Source organism: Bos mutus, chromosome 14 (genome assembly GCF_027580195.1).
Source record: "Bos mutus isolate GX-2022 chromosome 14, NWIPB_WYAK_1.1, whole genome shotgun sequence".
Classification (NCBI taxonomy): Eukaryota; Metazoa; Chordata; class Mammalia; order Artiodactyla; family Bovidae; genus Bos; species Bos mutus.
In genome coordinates, this window is record NC_091630.1 from 756070 (window position 1) to 774469 (window position 18400).

Consider the following 18400-nt stretch of genomic DNA (forward strand, 5'->3'; position numbering starts at 1 on the left):
CAGAGTAAGCCAGCAAACCCATCTTTCATACACTGACGTCAGGCATTCTGTGTGAGACAGGGCCAGGTACAACATTTGTGAACATACAACCTTCATTCCAAAGGGGGGCTGCAAGGGGAGGCTAAGGAGCATCCAGCGCTTGACTGCAGGGTTAGGCTCGTTGCTGGAAGTACAGGGGTATTTTTTGTTGTTGTTGTGCTGTATTTTTTTGAGAGGGAAGATTTTTCTTTAAAGATTTTCACCACAATCATCCTCATAGAAATCAAAGCTCAAAGGCAGAAAAGGAATGTTTATTTCATTCTAAAAAAGCCTCACTGTTACCAGGTACTTAGGAAATTTCATTTCATAATATGACAATTCATTAAAGGACTGATTTTCTGCCCTCCCTTCCTTCCTTCCTTTCTTTTACGTCCACTCAACTCAGCTGAAATCTTGCTGTTTTGACAAGGGACAACCTATGTTTATTTCTAATGGAATAGTCTCATTAATTTCTTGAAACACTAATTTTTACCACCAGGGAAGTCCCTCACGGAAACACTGCCTTTCACCAAGGAACGCTAACGTGAAGGTCTTCTGTTCCTCCCTACTCACAGTCACCTCCCTTCTGAATTTCCAACAGCGCCTTGGTTTTCTTCCAAGGAACAGCTCGCCCTCCCTGCTGCTCGGAGCCTTGGCTATCTGTCAGCCATCCTCCCTTGGCCAAGGGGGAGAACACGACTCAAAGCAGTCAGGCAGACTCTCCCAAGAATCTGAAACTTGTGTCCAGCCATGGAAGGATGGAAAACAGCTCTGACATTTCGTTCCAAAAACATGCCCTCAAAGAAATGGTCACTAGTTCCTAGAAACTATATCTAGCATGTTCCCGGATTCCTACACATTCCAAAGATTATTTAACTATTGTATGAACCACTTCATTATCTACCAGTAAATATACTTTTTGCTTAAATTAGCCAGAGAAAGTTTATTTTATTTGCAACCAGAAATCTCTGAGTGATAGAAATGGAGCCACGTGGGCAGCAAGAGTATTTCCCCTTTCAAAACACAGTTTAGGAGCTATCTCAAAGAAACGACTTCAGCAAAAGATACTGAAACAGCAGAAAATTATTTGGCTTATTTTTCCAAGTGATCTTCAAAAATCCCAAACAAACAAGAAAAGACCTTAGCTTTTATCTCATTTTTTAACTAAATGCATTTAGAGAACACTTGTTCTATAAGTAGGAGAAATTAAAATTTGAGGGAAATTTGTCATGGGATATGCTAGAGGGTTCTTTTTTTCTTGCATAGAATCTATTCAGCGTCTGTTAGGCCCTTAGTAACCTTTAGATTGTGCATTCAGTTTTAAAGAAAGGAGCAAAAATAAGGACCAGGTATGAAGTGGCAGAAATATCTTGTAGACACTCTTTTTAACATGATCAAGACACATAGGCACATGCCTTACAGCTCCCTATTAATAGAACTGATTTTGCAAATTTGACTTTAGTTATTAAATTTGCATGACATTTCAGAAGTATATTAAAAATGAGCTATTTAACCATTTACTGCAAAATTAATATGCTCAGCCACTAGTGACCGGTAACTTCATCAAAGCTGTGCCACATTTCTACAACGTAAACAGCTGGTAAAACTGAGAAAAAGCCAACACGTGACACTGCCTAAAAGCACAGCTGAGCCAGTGAAGCACTAGTAAGGCAAATAAGATAAAAAATGATCATCAGAACCAACATGGCTAGACTCCCAGGCCCCATGAATCTCTTTTAAGTTTTCCATACCTTGACCCTGGACAATGGTGCAAAGATAAGTAATCACAAAAAATGCTGGAAACACCCAGTACTGCATCTTGCAGTGAAAAATCTTCATTTTATTTCTTGTTTTCCGCATGGGATGTAACAGCAGTCCTAGAAACAGAGAGCACAGGGTATTTTGAGAAGGCTGGACATAAAACATATGTAGTCATCTGGGACAGGCAAACAAGCCAACATGTGTGGGTATTGTCAGGACGTGAATCGATCCTTAGGGCATGCATATTTCACTCTAACATAAACTAGGAACAGGAAGATTCTTTACAAGATGCTGTAAATGAAGAGAATGATTGGGAATCCATGGTCACCCCCCTGTTTCACTAACACGGACTGATTCTGGATCTGACGCGGATGCCGGGGGCAGCTGCACACTTAGAGCGCAGCACCTCTGAGGCGGGCAACTGCTTCCTGAGTCCTTCCCATAGTGAAGTCGTCGGTGGTCCTTCTACCCGGCAGCTCACTGAGGAAGGAGATGACTGGGACCTCTTTGGCGGCTTCTCAGCAGAACCCAGCTCTGCTCAGGAGGTGCTGTAAGTTGCCCACACAGGGTCCCCCTGGGAGGGTCACATAACTCACAGAGGCAGGTCTAGGGCATGGGAAGGACTTGGAGCACTGAGACTTCACGTGGAATGCAGCCCTTTGCTGCTGCTTGCTCTTCCAAAGTTCCTGTAAGACTGACACCAGTCAAGTCTTTAGAGATGAAGAGTCAGGTCTCTGTGAGGCAAGACCTAGGCAGTGACGTGTCCGAGGGCCTCCAAGATTCTGTCCATCTTGGGTCTGCGAGCAAGCCTTCACAGTGCTCCCAGGCCTGAATTTTTGCAATCCTAGACTGTCTCTGCAACTCATTGGATTACCCAAGAGTCCCTTTACCATCTGCTAATCAGACACTTTTTAGGGTCTAAAGAGCCCTCAGGGAACCCTCGTCCCAAGCTAACTTATCTTTCTTGTATCTGCGTGTTATTGCTTTTATATCATGTCAATTTTGTATAACTGTTTTCTTCTAGATCTATGTTAATAACTAAAATTGACTGAGAGTATTCATTTCTTAAAAGGTCTGGTGTCAAGATCATTCTAGCTTCATTTTTAAAAATGTTAGAAAGTTTTCTATATTTTCATTGTTTTGCAATAGCTTAAGTACCATGAGAATGACATACTCTCTAAAAGCCAAAGAATAATTTGAGAGAGAAAAATCATATGAGCCTATTCCTTTTGGAAGCTATTTCCTACACAACTTTTGTCTTATTTATAAATCTACTTAGCTTATTTACTTCTTGGTTTTCTAGTCTGGATATTTTCCCATGAAGTTATTCTTCTAATTTTTTTTAATTTTAAATTTATTTTTTAATTGAAGGATAATTGCTTTACAGCATTGTGTTGGTTTCTGCCAACATCAACACAAATCAGCCACAAGTATACATATGTCCCCTCCCTCTGAAACCTCCCTCCCACCTCCCTCCCCATCCCGCCCCTAATCTTTTCATTTTGATTTTCACATTTATTAGCACAGAGTTGTGTGATCTCTCAATAGACAACATATTTTCTGGTTATAGCTCCATTTACTGTTGCTATTGTTTACTGGCTAAGTCGTGTCCGACTCTTTATGATCCTTCGGACTGTAGCCCACCAACTCCTCTGAATATGGGATTTCCTAGGCAAGAATACTAGAATGGGTTGCCAATTCCTTCTCCAAGGGATCTTCCAAACCCAGGGATTGAAGCACATTTCCTGCACTGCAAGCGGATCCTTTACAGCTGAGCCACTTGGGAAGGCTCCACTCTTAGCATCAAACTGATGTTTTCCTACCTTTCTCTTTTCTCTCCAAAATGGACAAGCTAAATATTTGTCCAGATTACAATTTTTTGAGGATAGTTTTTTTTTAACTTGCAATATTAGCTCTGTACTTATCTTTGCTTTTCTGCTCTTATTTTTGTTGTTGTTGTTGTTCTTTTTGTTTATTTAGTCCTTAATGCAATATTCTTTATTTGAGGCCATTAATTTTTCTCTGGATATGCTTGGGCAGCCACATACAAGCTTTAATTGCCTTTTTAACACAAGAGTTATTTCAGTGAATGTAGCAAAAGATAACTCTATGAACCTTCAAAACAATATGATTTAAGATGATTCATGCACTTAAACTTAATCTGGTTTTATTCCAGAGTAACACAGTATATCCAGAGAAATAATTATATTCCTTCAAGTAATCATTCATAAAAAATTTTTCTTGGCAACTACTTTTTATAATATCCAGTGACAGTCTAGCATGCAACTCTTTCATGTTGCAACTAAAGGAAGATACACGTGCTTTAATAATCACATAAATAATCACGTTAGGGTCCTATAATAAAAAAAATTAAAGAATGTACTCATTTATATTTAGAGGTCCAAAAAATATCTCCCCCAAACAGCCTACCAGGCTTCCAAAATGCTAATTACTAAAGAATATTTTAAATTAAGACATTCACATACAGGAAGCCCCTTAAAATTCCTAATGGAATGGGCAACATAATGAGTCGCAATTTTATATATAATATATATGGCTTTTTAGCCTGGATGAGTTTATTATTAATTTGTTACAGATTAGTGAACCAACTATTTGTCAGAGCACAGAAGAAATGGGACAAACGGAGAATTCAAACTCAATACAGGGAGAAAGGCCCCGAGTCATGGAGACCTCTAACCCTACCAAGGCAGGTAGAACAAGATTGGGTGGGTCATCCCAGGGGTCGTGGGACTACCCAGGCAGCGCTAGAGGTAAAGAGTCTGCCTGCAGTGCAGCAGACCCAGGTTGGTCCCTGGGTTGGGAAGATCCCCTGGAGGAGGGCGTGGCGACCCACCCCCGTATTGTTGCCTGGAGACCCCATGGACAGAGGAGCCTGGCGGGCTACAGTCCCCGGGGTCACAGAGTTGGACACAACTGAAGCGACTTGGCACGCGCACACTCCAGAGGGCTATGACTTTTCTGTAGACAGAAGGCCTGATTATGGGGGGTCTGAACAGATATAGGAGCAGGCATCAGCTCCATCAGGACCAAGACCATGCCCCTCAAAGGAGAACTGCACAGTGGAATCACTCTCAACCCAAAACAAATATTCTAAGATTTTGTTCCCCAAATATTACAACCACAAGGCTCAACGAGAGCATGGCAAAGCGAGAGGTAAGCACCAAGCGGGGGTTTTCTCAGGCATCCCACAGTGCTGCGCTAACACAGGACAGGAGGCCCTTTTCCAAGCTGCAGTGCAAAGTACTGCTCACCGAAGCACGGCAGTCCAGTGCGGGCCCGGCATGCGAGGCAGCGCCTACCATGCCACGTGAGAAGCCGATCTGCGTGGCACACACTATAAACAAATAACAAACCAGTGAACAAGTAACAGACCAGTGAATGGCTGCTGCCCTTGTCTTGGCAACTGCTTTCTGAAAACTGCTTGTTATTGCTGTTGTTCAGCCACTAATTCACGTGCGACTCTCTGCGACCCCGTGGACTGCAGCACGCCAGGCTCCCCTGTCCTTCACCATCTCCCAGAGTTTGCTCAAATTCACATTCATTGAGTCAGTGACACCATCCAGCCATCTCATCCTCTGTCGTCCCCTTCTCCTCTTGCCCTCAATCTTCCCCAACATCAGGGTCTTTTCCAATGAGTCAGCTCATCAGGTGGCCAAAGTGTTAGAGTTTCAGCTTCAGTACCAGTCCTTCCTTACATATTATTTACACAGAAAAAAAATTGTAGCCATAGCTTTTCTTTAAATTCTTCCTTTCTTATTGTTTATTTTAAATGAGATTAAGTAATACCATATTGGGAGAAGTGGAATTTTCGTTTTCCCAAGGTTTTATGCCAAGTCTTTCATTTGGACAGTAAAATAGGGGCGAGAAAAAAATTCCAGTTTCTGCTAAACTGCCATGAGATATTTTTAAAATGTCAAAGCCTAATTTGCTGAAACATTGCCTAAAACCTTGCACAAAACAAATAACGCTGCCTTTATTTATTTATTTTATTTTTTTTGGCTTAACAACATCATGTTAGAAATGGCCATTTAGCTGTATTACTACAGAAGGTATAAACTCAATTTGGGGAAAGTTGATAATGTTTAGCACAAGTTTTCTCAAAACACTGTTACTCGATTATGCAATCAGTAACTTAAAACTATCCCCATTAGGACTAACTGACCTGTCCTCTACTTCATATGTTTGTTTTATCCAATCTCATTTATACAATTAAGTTTAAGAAGGAGCAGAGGCCTTATGCAAGCCAGTTTTATCAAAATCCCTTAAAATATTTATCCTAAAGTTTGTGTAAACTACTCATATAAACACACATGCACACACACACAAAGACTTAACACACACATACATGCAAAGCTGGATAATGTTCTACTCAGTCAGTGCTGACATCCAAGAAAACCATAAACTGGTTGCCAGCCATCTGGGATACCCGGCCCTGCGAGAGACTGTTGTTTGTAGTTTCAGGATTTTCACTCCAGCAGTCACTACCAAGAGTCCTACCATAACCAAAGCTCTCTGCTCGTGTTAGTCCCTCAGTCGTGTCCAACTCTTTGTAATAGCCCTGACTGTAGCCCACCAGGCTCTGCTGTCCACGGCATTCTCCAGGCAAGAGCACTGGAGTGGGTTGCCATTCCCTTCTCCAGGGGATCTTCCCGACCCAGGGATGGAACCCAGGTCTCCTGCATTGCAGGAGGATTCTTTACCCTCTGAGCCACCAAGCCACTCTACTCTAAGGGAGATACAAAATTTCCTACTATATGATCCCTGTGTCAGCTCACTTATAATTTTATTGAAAAAGAAGACCACAAGCAAATTTACAAAACTAAATGAAGTAAGTGTGAAATACATCAGAGGTGACACAGACTGGAGCTGTGAGTAGAAATCTGGGCGCGAGGAAGACGTACCCACCAATGACTTGCTGGGGGCCCCCGACTAACTAGTGTAACCACTCCATGACTTGGTTTCTTTATCTGTAAAATGTGCACTCAAACATCTACCTTATAGGATTGTGATGATGTAAATCATGTACTTAGAAACACAGGTGGCTCTCAAAAAGTTCTAACCAGCAGCATGCTAGCAACAAGTTGAAAGAATGTAAGGCAAAGGCAGTTAAATCATCAATGAATTTACTGCTTGGGTAGATCCTAAAGGACGAAGAGACTCAACAAGTCTTTATCTCCCCCATCTCATGAAGGCTGTGGGACGAACTTGGTATAAAGGTTTAGACAAAGACAGAAGATCCAGATAAGGACACAGGCACCATTATCCGCATGGCTGAACTACTTTAAACTTTTCTAAGAACATTCCTATCCATTTTTTATCCTTGTCCAGATGACAGCTCTGTACAGGTTCAAAATCATCAACCATAAGAAGACTTGGAATATTTGACTTAAGAATAATTCATAGACTTAGCGGTTCTGGTTGACAAGCCCATGCAAAGAACATTTGAAAGACATGGGAATGATTAAGCATGAATTAAGCCTAGGAAAAATAAGACTCAGAAGCACATAATAGATGTCTTCAAATATTTGAAGGGCTTTCACGTGGAAGATAAACCAAGATTATTTTGTGCAGCTTCTGCAAATAGCACCAGAATCAACAGAGGGAGCCACCCAGACGTGGATTTGGACCGAAACATTCTCCAGCACTCAGGACACGCTTGTCCCTCTTACTCGCAGGTCTGAGAAAGAAGCTGGCTGCGTCACACCTGTGAGAGATGTTGTAGAGGGATTCCTGGGTTTGTGGCAGGGGAACTGAACAAAATGACCTTTATGTTCGAACTCTTTCTGGACTCTGTGGTTTAGTCACTAACCCATGTCCAACTCTTTATGACCCCATGGACTGCAGCCTGCCAGGCTCCTCTGTCCATGGGATTCTCCAGGCAAGAACACTGGAGTGGGCTGCCATTTCCTTCTCCAGGGGATTTCCTGACCCAGGGATCGAACCCCTGTGTCCTGCATTGGCAGGTGGATTCTTTACCACCGAGCCACCTGGGAAGCCCTTTTCTGGGTTCTACATTATTACTCTAATATCCATTTTAACTTCTGGGAGATAGCACACTCCAGGAGTAGCAGAGGACAGAGGAGCCGGGCCCGCTGTGTTCGCAGGGTGGCAGAGTTGGCCACGACTTAGCCACTGAATAACAACAGATGCATCTCATAGGAGAACTTTACAGCCAGCTGATGATCGGGGTCTACAGATTTGCAGATAAGAAAGCAAAGACTAAGAACAGGGCTGATGTTACAGCCCAGGGTGCTGACGTGGCTAGTTTTCCTAATTTCTTCTCTCCAGTGAAAGTACCACTAGAGAGCACCTCCTCACGTCTAGAATAACCAAAAGGCTTTTCAGGATTGGTTAAGAAGTCTACTTAGAAACAGATCCTGGAGGAAATCAGTGTTTATCACTCTTTTCTGTTAGCCTTACGACATAGGAGAAAAGAGTTCTAAGTTAGAAATAAAGCCCTAGTTGTGTTACTGTTAGCTTGGTGACTGTCTTTCTTCCTCTGAGCAAACTCCCCACTGTGCAGGCATTGAGATTAGAAATCAAGTGGAAAGCCACAGTCTTATTAGCATAAAGTGTCAAAGGGCAGAAGAGTTCAGGAATGCCAGGGACTAAAATCGAGAAAGGGTGCCTCAGAAAAGAGTGAGCCACAAGTAGGGTGAACGACACTCAAACAAAAACCACCACCACGCCCTCGAGTTCTGGACAATTCAGAGTAAAGGGTCCATTAGGGCTCCCTGAGAGCTCAGTGATTGGAAAAGACGCTGATGCTGGGAAAGACTGAGGGCCGGAGGAGAAGGGGACGACAGAGGATGAGATGGCGGGATGGCTTCACCGACTCGATGACGACACGAGTTTGAGTAAACTCCGGGAGTCGGTGATGGACAGGGAGGCCTGGCATGCTGCAGTCCATGGGGTCACAAAGAGTCAGACACGACTGAGAGATTGAACTGAACTGAACTGATAGGTCAGTTGGTAAAGAATCCGCCTGCAGTGCAGCAGACCCCAGTTCAATTCCTGGGTCTGGAAGATCCCCTGGAGAAGGGAAAGGCTCCCCATCCCAGCGTTCTGGCCTGTAGAATTCCATGGGCTGTGTAGTCCGTGGGGTTGCAGAGAGTCGGACACGACTGAGCGACTGTCACCTTCACTAGTCAGTAAACTTAGCAATCATACATGAATATACACTTAATATAATAATTCCACTCTGTCAGCTATTAACTGATATTTATTGAACACTGCATCCAATAACTACAGGATACATCTTTAAAAAAATTTTTTATTACAAAGTAGGCATTGTAAAATGAGTAGGCCCTAAAATGAGAGCTCATAAACTTCAAAAGCCTCAAAGTTTGCAGTTTGTTTTCTGACAACAGAATTAAATTAGAAATTAATAATATATCTTTACAAACTCAAAATGGAAATTAAGCAACATGCTTCTAATTAATCCATGGGTCAAATGAGAAATCACAATGGAAATTTTAAATTTTAAAAATAGTTGAAAGGGAATAAAAATAAGATTTTCCACCTGAAAATCTGTGGAATGCAACCTAAGAATTAGAGATAAATATTCACATAAGAAAGAAGAAAGATTTAAAAATCAATGATCTAATTTTTCACTTAGAGACAGAAAAAGAAGAGCAAATAAAACCCTAATTAAGTTGAAGGAAAGGATTAATAAAGGTAAGCATAAAAACCAAAGATACCTGAAACAAATATTAGTGGAAATTAACAAGGCTAAAATTTGTTTATTTAAAATATTAATAAAAGTGAAAAATCTTCAGGAAGGGTGATCAGTCTCCAACAGATCGCCTCTGCTTCTTATCCCATTGTGACTCTCCAGCTAACTTCACGGCCCCAGTAACTCTACTTTCTGAGTCTTGGGTACTGGAAGACATGTAGGTGGGCAGTTCAACCCATACTCCACAACGTTCAGAGCACATTACAGCCCATCGATAGATATTGATTGCGTGATCAGTGACTGAGTGGCCAGGGCTGAGGCGCACACAGCCAGCACACCGCACGCCCTGCAGCTGGCCGAGGCTGAGGAACGCTGGAAAGGCAGAGGCGTGTGTGTGGGTGGGTGTGGTGGTGTGTGGATGGGTGGGGTGGGTGTGGGTGTGTGGGTGGGGTGGTGTGTGTGGTGTGTGTGTGGGGGGTGGGGGTGGGGTGGGTGGGGGGGGTGGGGTGGGGGTGGGTGTGGGTGGGGGGTGGGGGTGTGGGGGTGGGGGGGGGGGGGGTGGGGGTGTGGGGGGTGGGGGGGGGTGGGGGGTGGGTGGGGGGGTGGGGTGGGGGTGGGGGGGTGGGGGGGGGGGTGGGGGTGGGGTGGGGGGTGGGGGGTGGGTGTGGGGTGGGGGTGTGGGGGGTGTGTGGTGTGTGTGGGGGTGTGGGGTGTGTGGGGGGGTGGGGTGTGGGGTGTGGGTGGTGTGGGTGGTGGGGGTGTGGGGTGGGTGGGGTGGGGGGGGGTGGGGTGGGTGGGGTGGGGTGGGGGGGGTGGTGGGGGGGTGTGGTGTGGGGGTGGGTGGGGGTGGGTGTGTATGTGGTGGGTATGGGTGTGTGGGTGTGTGGGTGTGGGTGTGTGGGTGGGTGTGGGTGTGGTGTGGGGGTGTGGGGTGTGGGTGGGTGGTGTGGTGGGTGGGGTGTGGGGTGGGTGGTGGGTGGGGGGTGGGGGGTGTGGGTGGGGGGGGGGTGGGGGTGGGGGGGTGTGGGGGGTGGGTGGGGGGGTGTGTGTGTGTGGGTGTGGTGGGTGTGTGTGTGGGGGGGGGGGGGGTGTGGGGGTGTGGGTGTGGGTGTGTGGGGTGGGGTGGTGGTGGGGGGGGGGGGGGGGGGTGGGGTGGGGGGGTGTGGGTGGGGGGGGTGGGGGGGGGGGTGGGGGGGGGGGGGGGGGGGGGGGGGGGTGGGGGGGGGTGGGGGGGGGGGGGTGGGGGTGGGGGGGGGGTGGGGGGGGGGGGTGTGTGGGGGGGGGGGGGGGGGGGGGGGGTGGGGGGGGTGTGGGTGGGGGTGGGGGGGGGGGGGTGGGGGTGGGGGGGGGGGGGGGGGGGGGGGGGGGGGGGGGGGGGGGGGGGGTGGGGTGGGGGGGGGGTGGGGTGGGGGGGGGGGGGTGGGGGGGGGGGGGTGGGGGGGGTGGGGGTGGGGGGGGGGGGGTGGGGGGGGGGGGGGGGGGGTGGGGGGGGGGGGGGGTGGGGGGGGGGTGGCCACCAGAGGGGCCAAATGGGGGGGGGGGGGGCAGGTGGGGGGTGGGGGGGGGGGGGGGGGGGTGGTGGGGGGGGGAAGGGTGGGGGTGGGGGGGGGGGTGGGGTGGGTGGGGGGTGGGGGGGGGGGTGGGGGGGGGGGGGGGGGGGGGGGGTTGGTGTTGGGTGTGCTCCCCCTACCCGCCACCCCAGAAGTACTCCTAGCTACAGACACAAGTTGTGACACTTGGAAAAGCTCAGCAAAGCCTAGCCTCTCTCTAATCAGTTTTCATAGCTCAGCTTACCTCTGTGTGTGTGGCGGGGAGGGAGAACCAAACACAGCTCCCTAAAATTAGAAGTCAGGGACCCTTGCCTTGAGTTCCCACAAAGGCCCACTGGCAGAAAAATTCATCAAGAGCACTGATTTCAAAAAATGACCTTGAAGTATAAGGTGAAAATTAAATAAAAAATTTACCGTGAAGAAATGCAAAGTCTAGACTCTTAAGCTCTGACTTAAAAAGTTGTCAGAAATTCCTGTAGCCTTCCTCGTCAGAATCCCCCCAAAAAACAGAGAGCAGAGAGAGAGAAGAGGGAAAGCAGAAAGAAGGGGGAAAAGGTGAAGAGAAGAAGGAAGCAGCAGAGCAGAGAACCCAGCGCTGCCGTGCAGTCTGCACGGGGTCAGTCCAGGCCTGGAAGCGACACTGCAGGGGCCCGTCCCCCTGCTTCCTGGAGGAGAACCCCGTGAAGCCCAGAGACGCCGCGGGGGGACAGGGCCCGGAGGCCACGCCCCCTGTCGGCCCCGCCGCCCCCGCCCCGCAACGGGCAGTGCCCACGTCTCACGCAGACATTACTTTAATCCCGATTCTGCCACTTGCCGGCTCTGGGACCCCAGGCTGGTAGTTTACATCTCGGTGATCTTATCTTTAGAAGAAGGACAACATTTTCGTCCACGAGGAACTGGGAGACTTGCATGTGTTTCTGAGAGAGAACAGGGCAGGGACCCAGGCAGGAACTCAAAATACACGCCAGTCTCCACCGCACACCCACCCACGTCCCCAGGAGACCAGGATGAGGCCCGCTCTTCACAAGGCTCCCTCTACAGAGAAGAGTAGCAGAGCTCCGCACTGCGTGCTTTTTCAGTTACAGGAGAGGAGACGCAAGCGGAGACCTCCCTGACAGCCATCGCCAGCGGAGCAAAGCTGCTCAAGAGGACGCCGATTACTGGCCTGGCCTCGGTTTTCCTCCTCTCACCTCCCCCCAGCCCCCCGCCCCTCCCCCGGCCCTTTACCGTTTGCTGTCTACACATCTCATAATCCCGGATAATGTTAGCTCAGAGGTGCTCAAACACCATCACCTCAGCCTGAGGCACACAGGAAGGCCCTCATCCCTGAAAGGAACCTTGGGCTACACTCCACAGGCTGGGCAAACAGCAGTCATTTGGTTGAGCTTGGATTAAAATGACAGCAAATATGTGGCTCATAGAGTCACGAACTGCAGACTCCCAGCTTAAAACAGGCAAAAGCTCTCTGTGTTTTACTAAGTGACTCGAGGAAGGATTTAAGAGTCAAAGGGCGTGTACCCCAAGGAGACTTTTGCTGGGCTGAAGCTGGCTCCAGCGCCCTTCCTATCATACCCATTTGCTCACTCCATCCTTTAAAGCCAGCGTTGGTGGACTCCCAAACCCAAGATTTGCGTGGAAGGAGGCCCCAGGAGCTCTCTGAAATCCACAGCTGGACCGTTAGCAGCAGGATCCACGCCAAAGGACTCCTCCCATCCATCCAAAGTTTGGGACCTGCCCAAAACTGCTCCAGGAATTCTGACGGGCTCCACGGAGTCCTTCCCAGGGTGTCACTGAGAGGCCCCACCAGGGAGGCTTCTGTCCTTTCAAAGGGACCCCCAGGAGGTCAGGGATGCAGTGGAGGTCCAGGTCTCACCTGGCTCAGGGCCCTCAGGCAGAGGGAGAGACACCCAGTGCTTAGGATAGAGCGTCCTGTGCATAATGGATAAGCCTGGAAAACACCTCAGGAGGTGAAAGACGCCAGTCACGCAGGCCCACACACATTGCCTGCTTCCGCTTATATGAAACGTCAGCAGAAAGTCGAGGAGCAGTTGCCAAGGGTGTGGGGGGTGGGGGGCGGTTATGGCTTGGTTGGGGGAAAATGAGAATTATACTGCTGATAGGTACAGATTTTTTTTTTTTTTTTTGGGTGATACAATGCTCTAAAATTGGTTGTGGGGACAGTGGCACAACTCCATGAATACACGAAAAACCACTGAATTGCACACATGTGTGGTATATGAATTATAACTAGATAAAGTTGCTTTTTTAAAAAATGCTTCCCTGAAGTCTGTCTTACAGTAACCACACCCTTGGGACCAGGTTCAAAGGAAATCCTTGCAAGTTGCTCTTTTGAAGCAACCCAAAGTGCAAGTGTTATCCACGCATTCACTGACTCCCTCTCTCAGACCACACTTCCCAGTGATGGCTGCGGGCAGAGCGGACCCCCTTGTCAGAAACACAGCATCGCTCCCCTCCCTGCATCCAGCTTCGCCTCTGTGCTGGGTGCTAGGGCCTCCTTACCACACCCGACAGCCAGGAAGGCCCCTAACTCTCTGTAGCTGAGGAGCTCTGGAGTCTTTAGGGGGAGAGTTTCAGGGAAACTCTTTCCCAATTCTGCTCCCCACAGGGCCACCAAACATCCGCATATTTTTAGGGTTTTGCCCTCCACCACCCCCTTTTGCTGCTGCAGGCAGCTGACACTCCAAAATTTCCAGAAGTGAATCCAAAATTCGCAGAGGGAAAGAGGCTCTGAGTGCGGCTGCACACGGCGTCCCGGGGTCAGCGGAGGGTTGGGGTCCAGGTTCCCGAGAGTGGCACGCCAGCCTCCCGTGAACACCCGCCCTGGGGACAGAGTCTCAGCAGAGCGGGCGACTCCGGGTCCCCGAGCTCCGCGCCACCGGGAGCTCCCCGAACAGGACGCAAGCCCCCAGCTCCTAGATGAGGGTGTCCGTGGCTGCAATTATGGCAGGCAGCGCTCAGACCCTTGTTAGGACCGAAGTCACCCCAGGGCACAACGCCGCTCCTCCCGCGGGGCACTAACCCTGTCTTGTCTGTGCTGTGCTTAGTCGCTCAGTCATGTCGGACCCTGTGAGACCCCGTGGACTGTAGCCCGCCAGCTCCTCTGTCGATGGGATTCTCCAGGCAGGAATACTGGAGTGGGTAGCAGTTCCCTCCGCCAGGGCGTCTTCCCGACCCAGGGATCGAACCCACGTCTCCCGCATTTCGGGCAGATTCTTTACCAGCTGAGCCACCGGGGAAGCCCAAGAATACTGGAGCGGGTAGCCTATTCCCTTCTCCAGGGCATCTTCCCCACCCAGGAATGGAACCAGGGTCTCCCGCAACGCAGGCGGGATCCTTAGCTGCCGGTGCGCTGCTGCTACTAAGTCACTTCAGTCGTGTCCCACTCTGTGTGACCCCATAGACGGCAGCCCACCAGGCTCCCCCGTCCCTGGGGTTCTCCAGGCAAGAACACTGGAGTGGGTTGCCATTTCCTTCTCCAATGCAGGAAAGTGAAAAGTGAAAGTGAAGTCGCTCAGTCGTGTCCGACTCTTAGCGACCCCATGGACTGCAGCCTACCAGGCTCCTCCGTCCATGGGATTTTCCAGGCAAGAGTATTGGAGTGGGGTGCCATTGCCTTCTCCGGTGCGCGGGGCCAGCTAAATCCCAGCTGGCGCGGAGGTTCGCCTCCCCCCCAGCCGCGCGCATTAGAGGGCCTGAGGCAGCGAGCAGCTCCGAGGGGTGAAAGGGGGCGAGGGGTTGGGAAGCCCGGGAAGAGAAGGCCCTCCAGCGCCGCAGCCTGGCGGTGCATCTTAAAGCCGCGACCTCCTGGGTCCGGACACCGAAGCAAAGCGCGCGAAGCAGCCGCGTTTCCGGACGCAGAGACGTGGACGAGCCGCCGCTGCTGCCCACACCCTGCGGCGCTGCGGGCTCGCTCCTCTTTTCGACTAGCAGCTGGTGCCCAGAGCTCATCACCCGCCGGTGTCTGGGTGAGTTTTGCAGCCCGTGATCTCCATCGACGGTTCTCCCAACTGACCCTTGAGTGCTGAGTGCTTAGCCGTCAGTCGTGTCCGACTCTGCGACCCCATGGACTGTAGCCCCGCCAGGCTCCTCCGTCCATGGGGTTTCCCAGGCAAGAATACTGGAGTGGGTTGCCATTCCCTTCTCCAAGGGATCTTCCCGGCCCAGGGATCGAGCCCGTGTCTCCTGCGTTGCAGGCGGATTTTCTACCTGCTGAGCCATGCTTTTTGTTTGTAACACACACAGTCCTCCAAAGCAATCCCTAAGCCCCTTTCTCACCATAACGGTAGCCTTTAGGGGGCCCTTTCTGCTTGAAAATGCTGGCATCTACCGTCTGGAAGCCAAACCCGCTCCTTCCCGCAGATCGCTCGCCGCCCGCCAGCCCCGGGGCGAAGGCTCGAGAGAGCAGCACCGGCGTACGCCGAGCAGCGCTCAGACCTCGCTGCCCGGCGAGCGGGCGGGACGCGGCGGGCGCGCCTCCAGTCCCTCAGCGCCGCGGGCACGCGGGCGCGCGAAGAGCAGGTCCCTGGAGGCGCCCCGCGTCGGCAGGGGACTCGCCGCCTGGGCTTTCCCTTCCTCAGGAACAGACTCTCAAGGCCGACGAGAGAGGGAAGCAGAGGTTGGCACTGACCTGCGCCCGCGAGACTCCAGCCCAGGCCGCGTGGCTCTCGGTGCCCGGGGCCCGTCCCAGTTCCGCCGCGAGTCCGTTCTCCCGCGCGCTGCCCGCCCGGCGCCCCTTTAGTTGGCCTGCCCCCGCTCCACCCCCGCTCGCCCGCCCGGAGCCGCCTCCTCTCCGGCGCTCCCTCCTGCGGGGCGCCCGGGATCAGATAAGAGCGGAGGGAGGCGCGCTGGCGGCCGCTTATGAAGCGGGAGGCGGCGACGGGGGCGGGGGGAGGCAGGCTGGGCCCCCGGGCAGCGCCCCCAGTCCCCAACGACTCCCCCCTCCTCCTGCCGCCCTGGACACGCCCGGGGGCCGCCCAGCGCCGCGGCCGCGAGTGTGGGGCCAGGGAAGAGCCGCTCGGGCCGTCCCCGCGCACCAAGGCCGGCGGGCGGCCTCGCCAGGTCAGTGTCCGTGAGCAGGTGCCGCGTGCAGGCCTTCTCAGCCCCCAGAAGCCCGGTCCGGGCGCCCGGGGGACCCTCGGCCGGGACCGCTCGGCCGCCCGGTGCTAAGACTCCAGGCTTCTCCTGCCAGGGACGCGGGTTCCAGCCCTGGCCCGGGAACTGAGATCGCGCGCGCTCTGCGGCACGGCCCCAAAAAACAAAAGAGGGGACCCCGTCTCCCTCTCCAGGAACTAGGGCAGCGACGCGCGGACGTGAGCAGGCGCGCCGCCCGGGAGCGCTCCCAGGCGCTTCGGTGCGTTTGAAGGGACGGGCGTCGGCGGGGCCCCCGGGCGCAGGCCCCCTGACCGAGATCCCGAGTGAGGAAGTCTGCGCCGAGGCCGGGGTCGAGCCCCGGTTCTGGTTAGGGTTAGGGTTAGGGTTAGAGGCGGTTCTGGTCCGGGCCGCCCCGAGGCCCTGCCCGGCCGTGAAGCACTGGAGGCGCCGGGTCTCCGGGCCACCTCCGCACCCCAACCCCGGGCCGTGGCCGGGTCCCCGGGAAAGGCGTCAGCATCACCCATTCTTTAACCGAACCAAGAGCCTCACGCCCCTCCCGCGGCTGGTGCGCGCACATGTCGGGAGGGGGTTACACACCGGGAATCCATCAAGACGCCCCTTCGGTGAGAAAAGCACGCTCTCGCCTAGGAAAACTGGAAAGGCAGGTGACGGCCAAGGCAGCAAGGGGCCGGTGCTGTGAAATGCCCGGAGCCCGCCCCCGAGACAGGGAAGGGGCTGCGACCACGCACCTCACTTCCAGGAGGGCCTGCGGGTTTCCCAGCCCTCTCCCGCCCCCCGCCGCGCGCCCCGCTAGTCTGCCGTATCCGCACCCCCTCGGCGCCTCCCCCCGCTCCCGAGTCTGCCGTATCCGCACCCCCTCGGCGCCTCCCCCCGCCCCCCGAGTCTGCCGTATCCGCACCCCCTCGGCGCCTCCCCCCGCCCCCCGAGTCTGCCGTATCCGCACCCCCTCGGCGCCCCCCCCCACCCCCGAGTCTGCTGTATCCGCACCCCCTCGGCGCCTCCCCCCGCCCCCCGAGTCTGCCGTATCCGCACCCCCTCGGCGCCTCCCCCTGCCCCCCGAGTCTGCCGTATCCGCACCCCCTCGGGCCCCCCGCCCCCCGAGTCTGCCGTATCTGCACCCCCTCGGCGCCCACCCCCCGCCCCCCGCCGGCCCTGCGGTTGGAGCGCAAAGGGGCCCCAGCCCGCACGGCCGCCCTGCGTCTGTCGGTCCTTCTGCAAACCCGGCGGGGCCCGGCCGCCGCGCCGCTTGGCTCCTTGGCTAAACCCGGATCCCAGCGCACGTTTTTATCGAAACCGGGTCTGGTCTGAACCCTAGGTCCCGTCCGCTCCGCGGCGGGGGTGCGGGCGCCACCTGCTGCCTGCGCCGGGGGTCGCGACAGAGCGGGGCTGGAAAGACAGACGGACGGACGCACGGGACCCGGAACTGCGGCAATCCCGCACCTAATCCACCTGAGTCAGAACATCGTCTCTCCCCGCCCTGCCCTGAGCAGTGCCTGCAGCTTCCATACCCGTCCCCCTTTTTCACTCTGAAGGACTGCTCTGGGTCCTTCATTCTTACCAAGATATAGGTCGTTGGTGTGAGTTTCCCTTTACCTGTAATTCCCTTGGGGGAGGTAGTGGGGTGTTGGCATAAAGTCTGAGGCAAAGGGGGAGGAAAGGTGCTTATGATGGAATTATAGATAATTCCAAAATTATAGGAAATGAGGAATTCTCTGATGATTTTAAAAGGCAAAATATATGTGCAAAAATCCATGCAGAGGAGCAGAATAGTTTCATAAAAATCTTATATAAGGTACTTTGTTTTGTAATGATGTATTAGGTTATTTTAAAAAATTTTAACTCGTCTTTCTTTCATCTTTTAACCTTTTGATTTGCATTTATTTCACCTTCAATGTAACTACATAAATTTCAATTACTCTTGAATCAGAACGGCTGGTTTTAATCCGTTTTCCACTTAATTGCGGCCGTGTGTGAGTTTCCAGCCCTTTCAAGGGAGCGCTTATTCAACATTTATCTTAAGGTCTTTTCTCGGAACCTGGAAGAATACTGAAAACTCAATCAGAGAAATAAGCCCAGAAGACCCCACTAGTGTCTCCTCTCTCAGTCTAAAGAAGACAAAAATGCCTCTGAAAGAACACGTGAATAGCTGAGACCTTTTCAAAGACATCCAAAAATTCCAGCTTCCACAGTCATTGATTCTAAACTCTTCTTAGAATCTCATCCTGGGCTGGTGTCGTGACTG

General features: G+C 52.1%; 1 protein-coding gene across 1 annotated transcript in view; it reads right to left on the reverse strand.

The window, feature by feature from the left end:
* The window catches only part of COL14A1 (collagen type XIV alpha 1 chain), a 233071-nt gene extending 217254 nt beyond the window's left edge, over positions 1 to 15817 (reverse strand). The window contains 2 exon segments of the mRNA XM_070382861.1: positions 1770 to 1895; positions 15674 to 15817. Of these exon segments, the coding sequence (XP_070238962.1) occupies positions 1770 to 1878 (109 nt within the window). The 5' untranslated portion in view covers positions 1879 to 1895; positions 15674 to 15817.
* Between the last annotated feature and the right edge of the window lie 2583 nt (positions 15818 to 18400).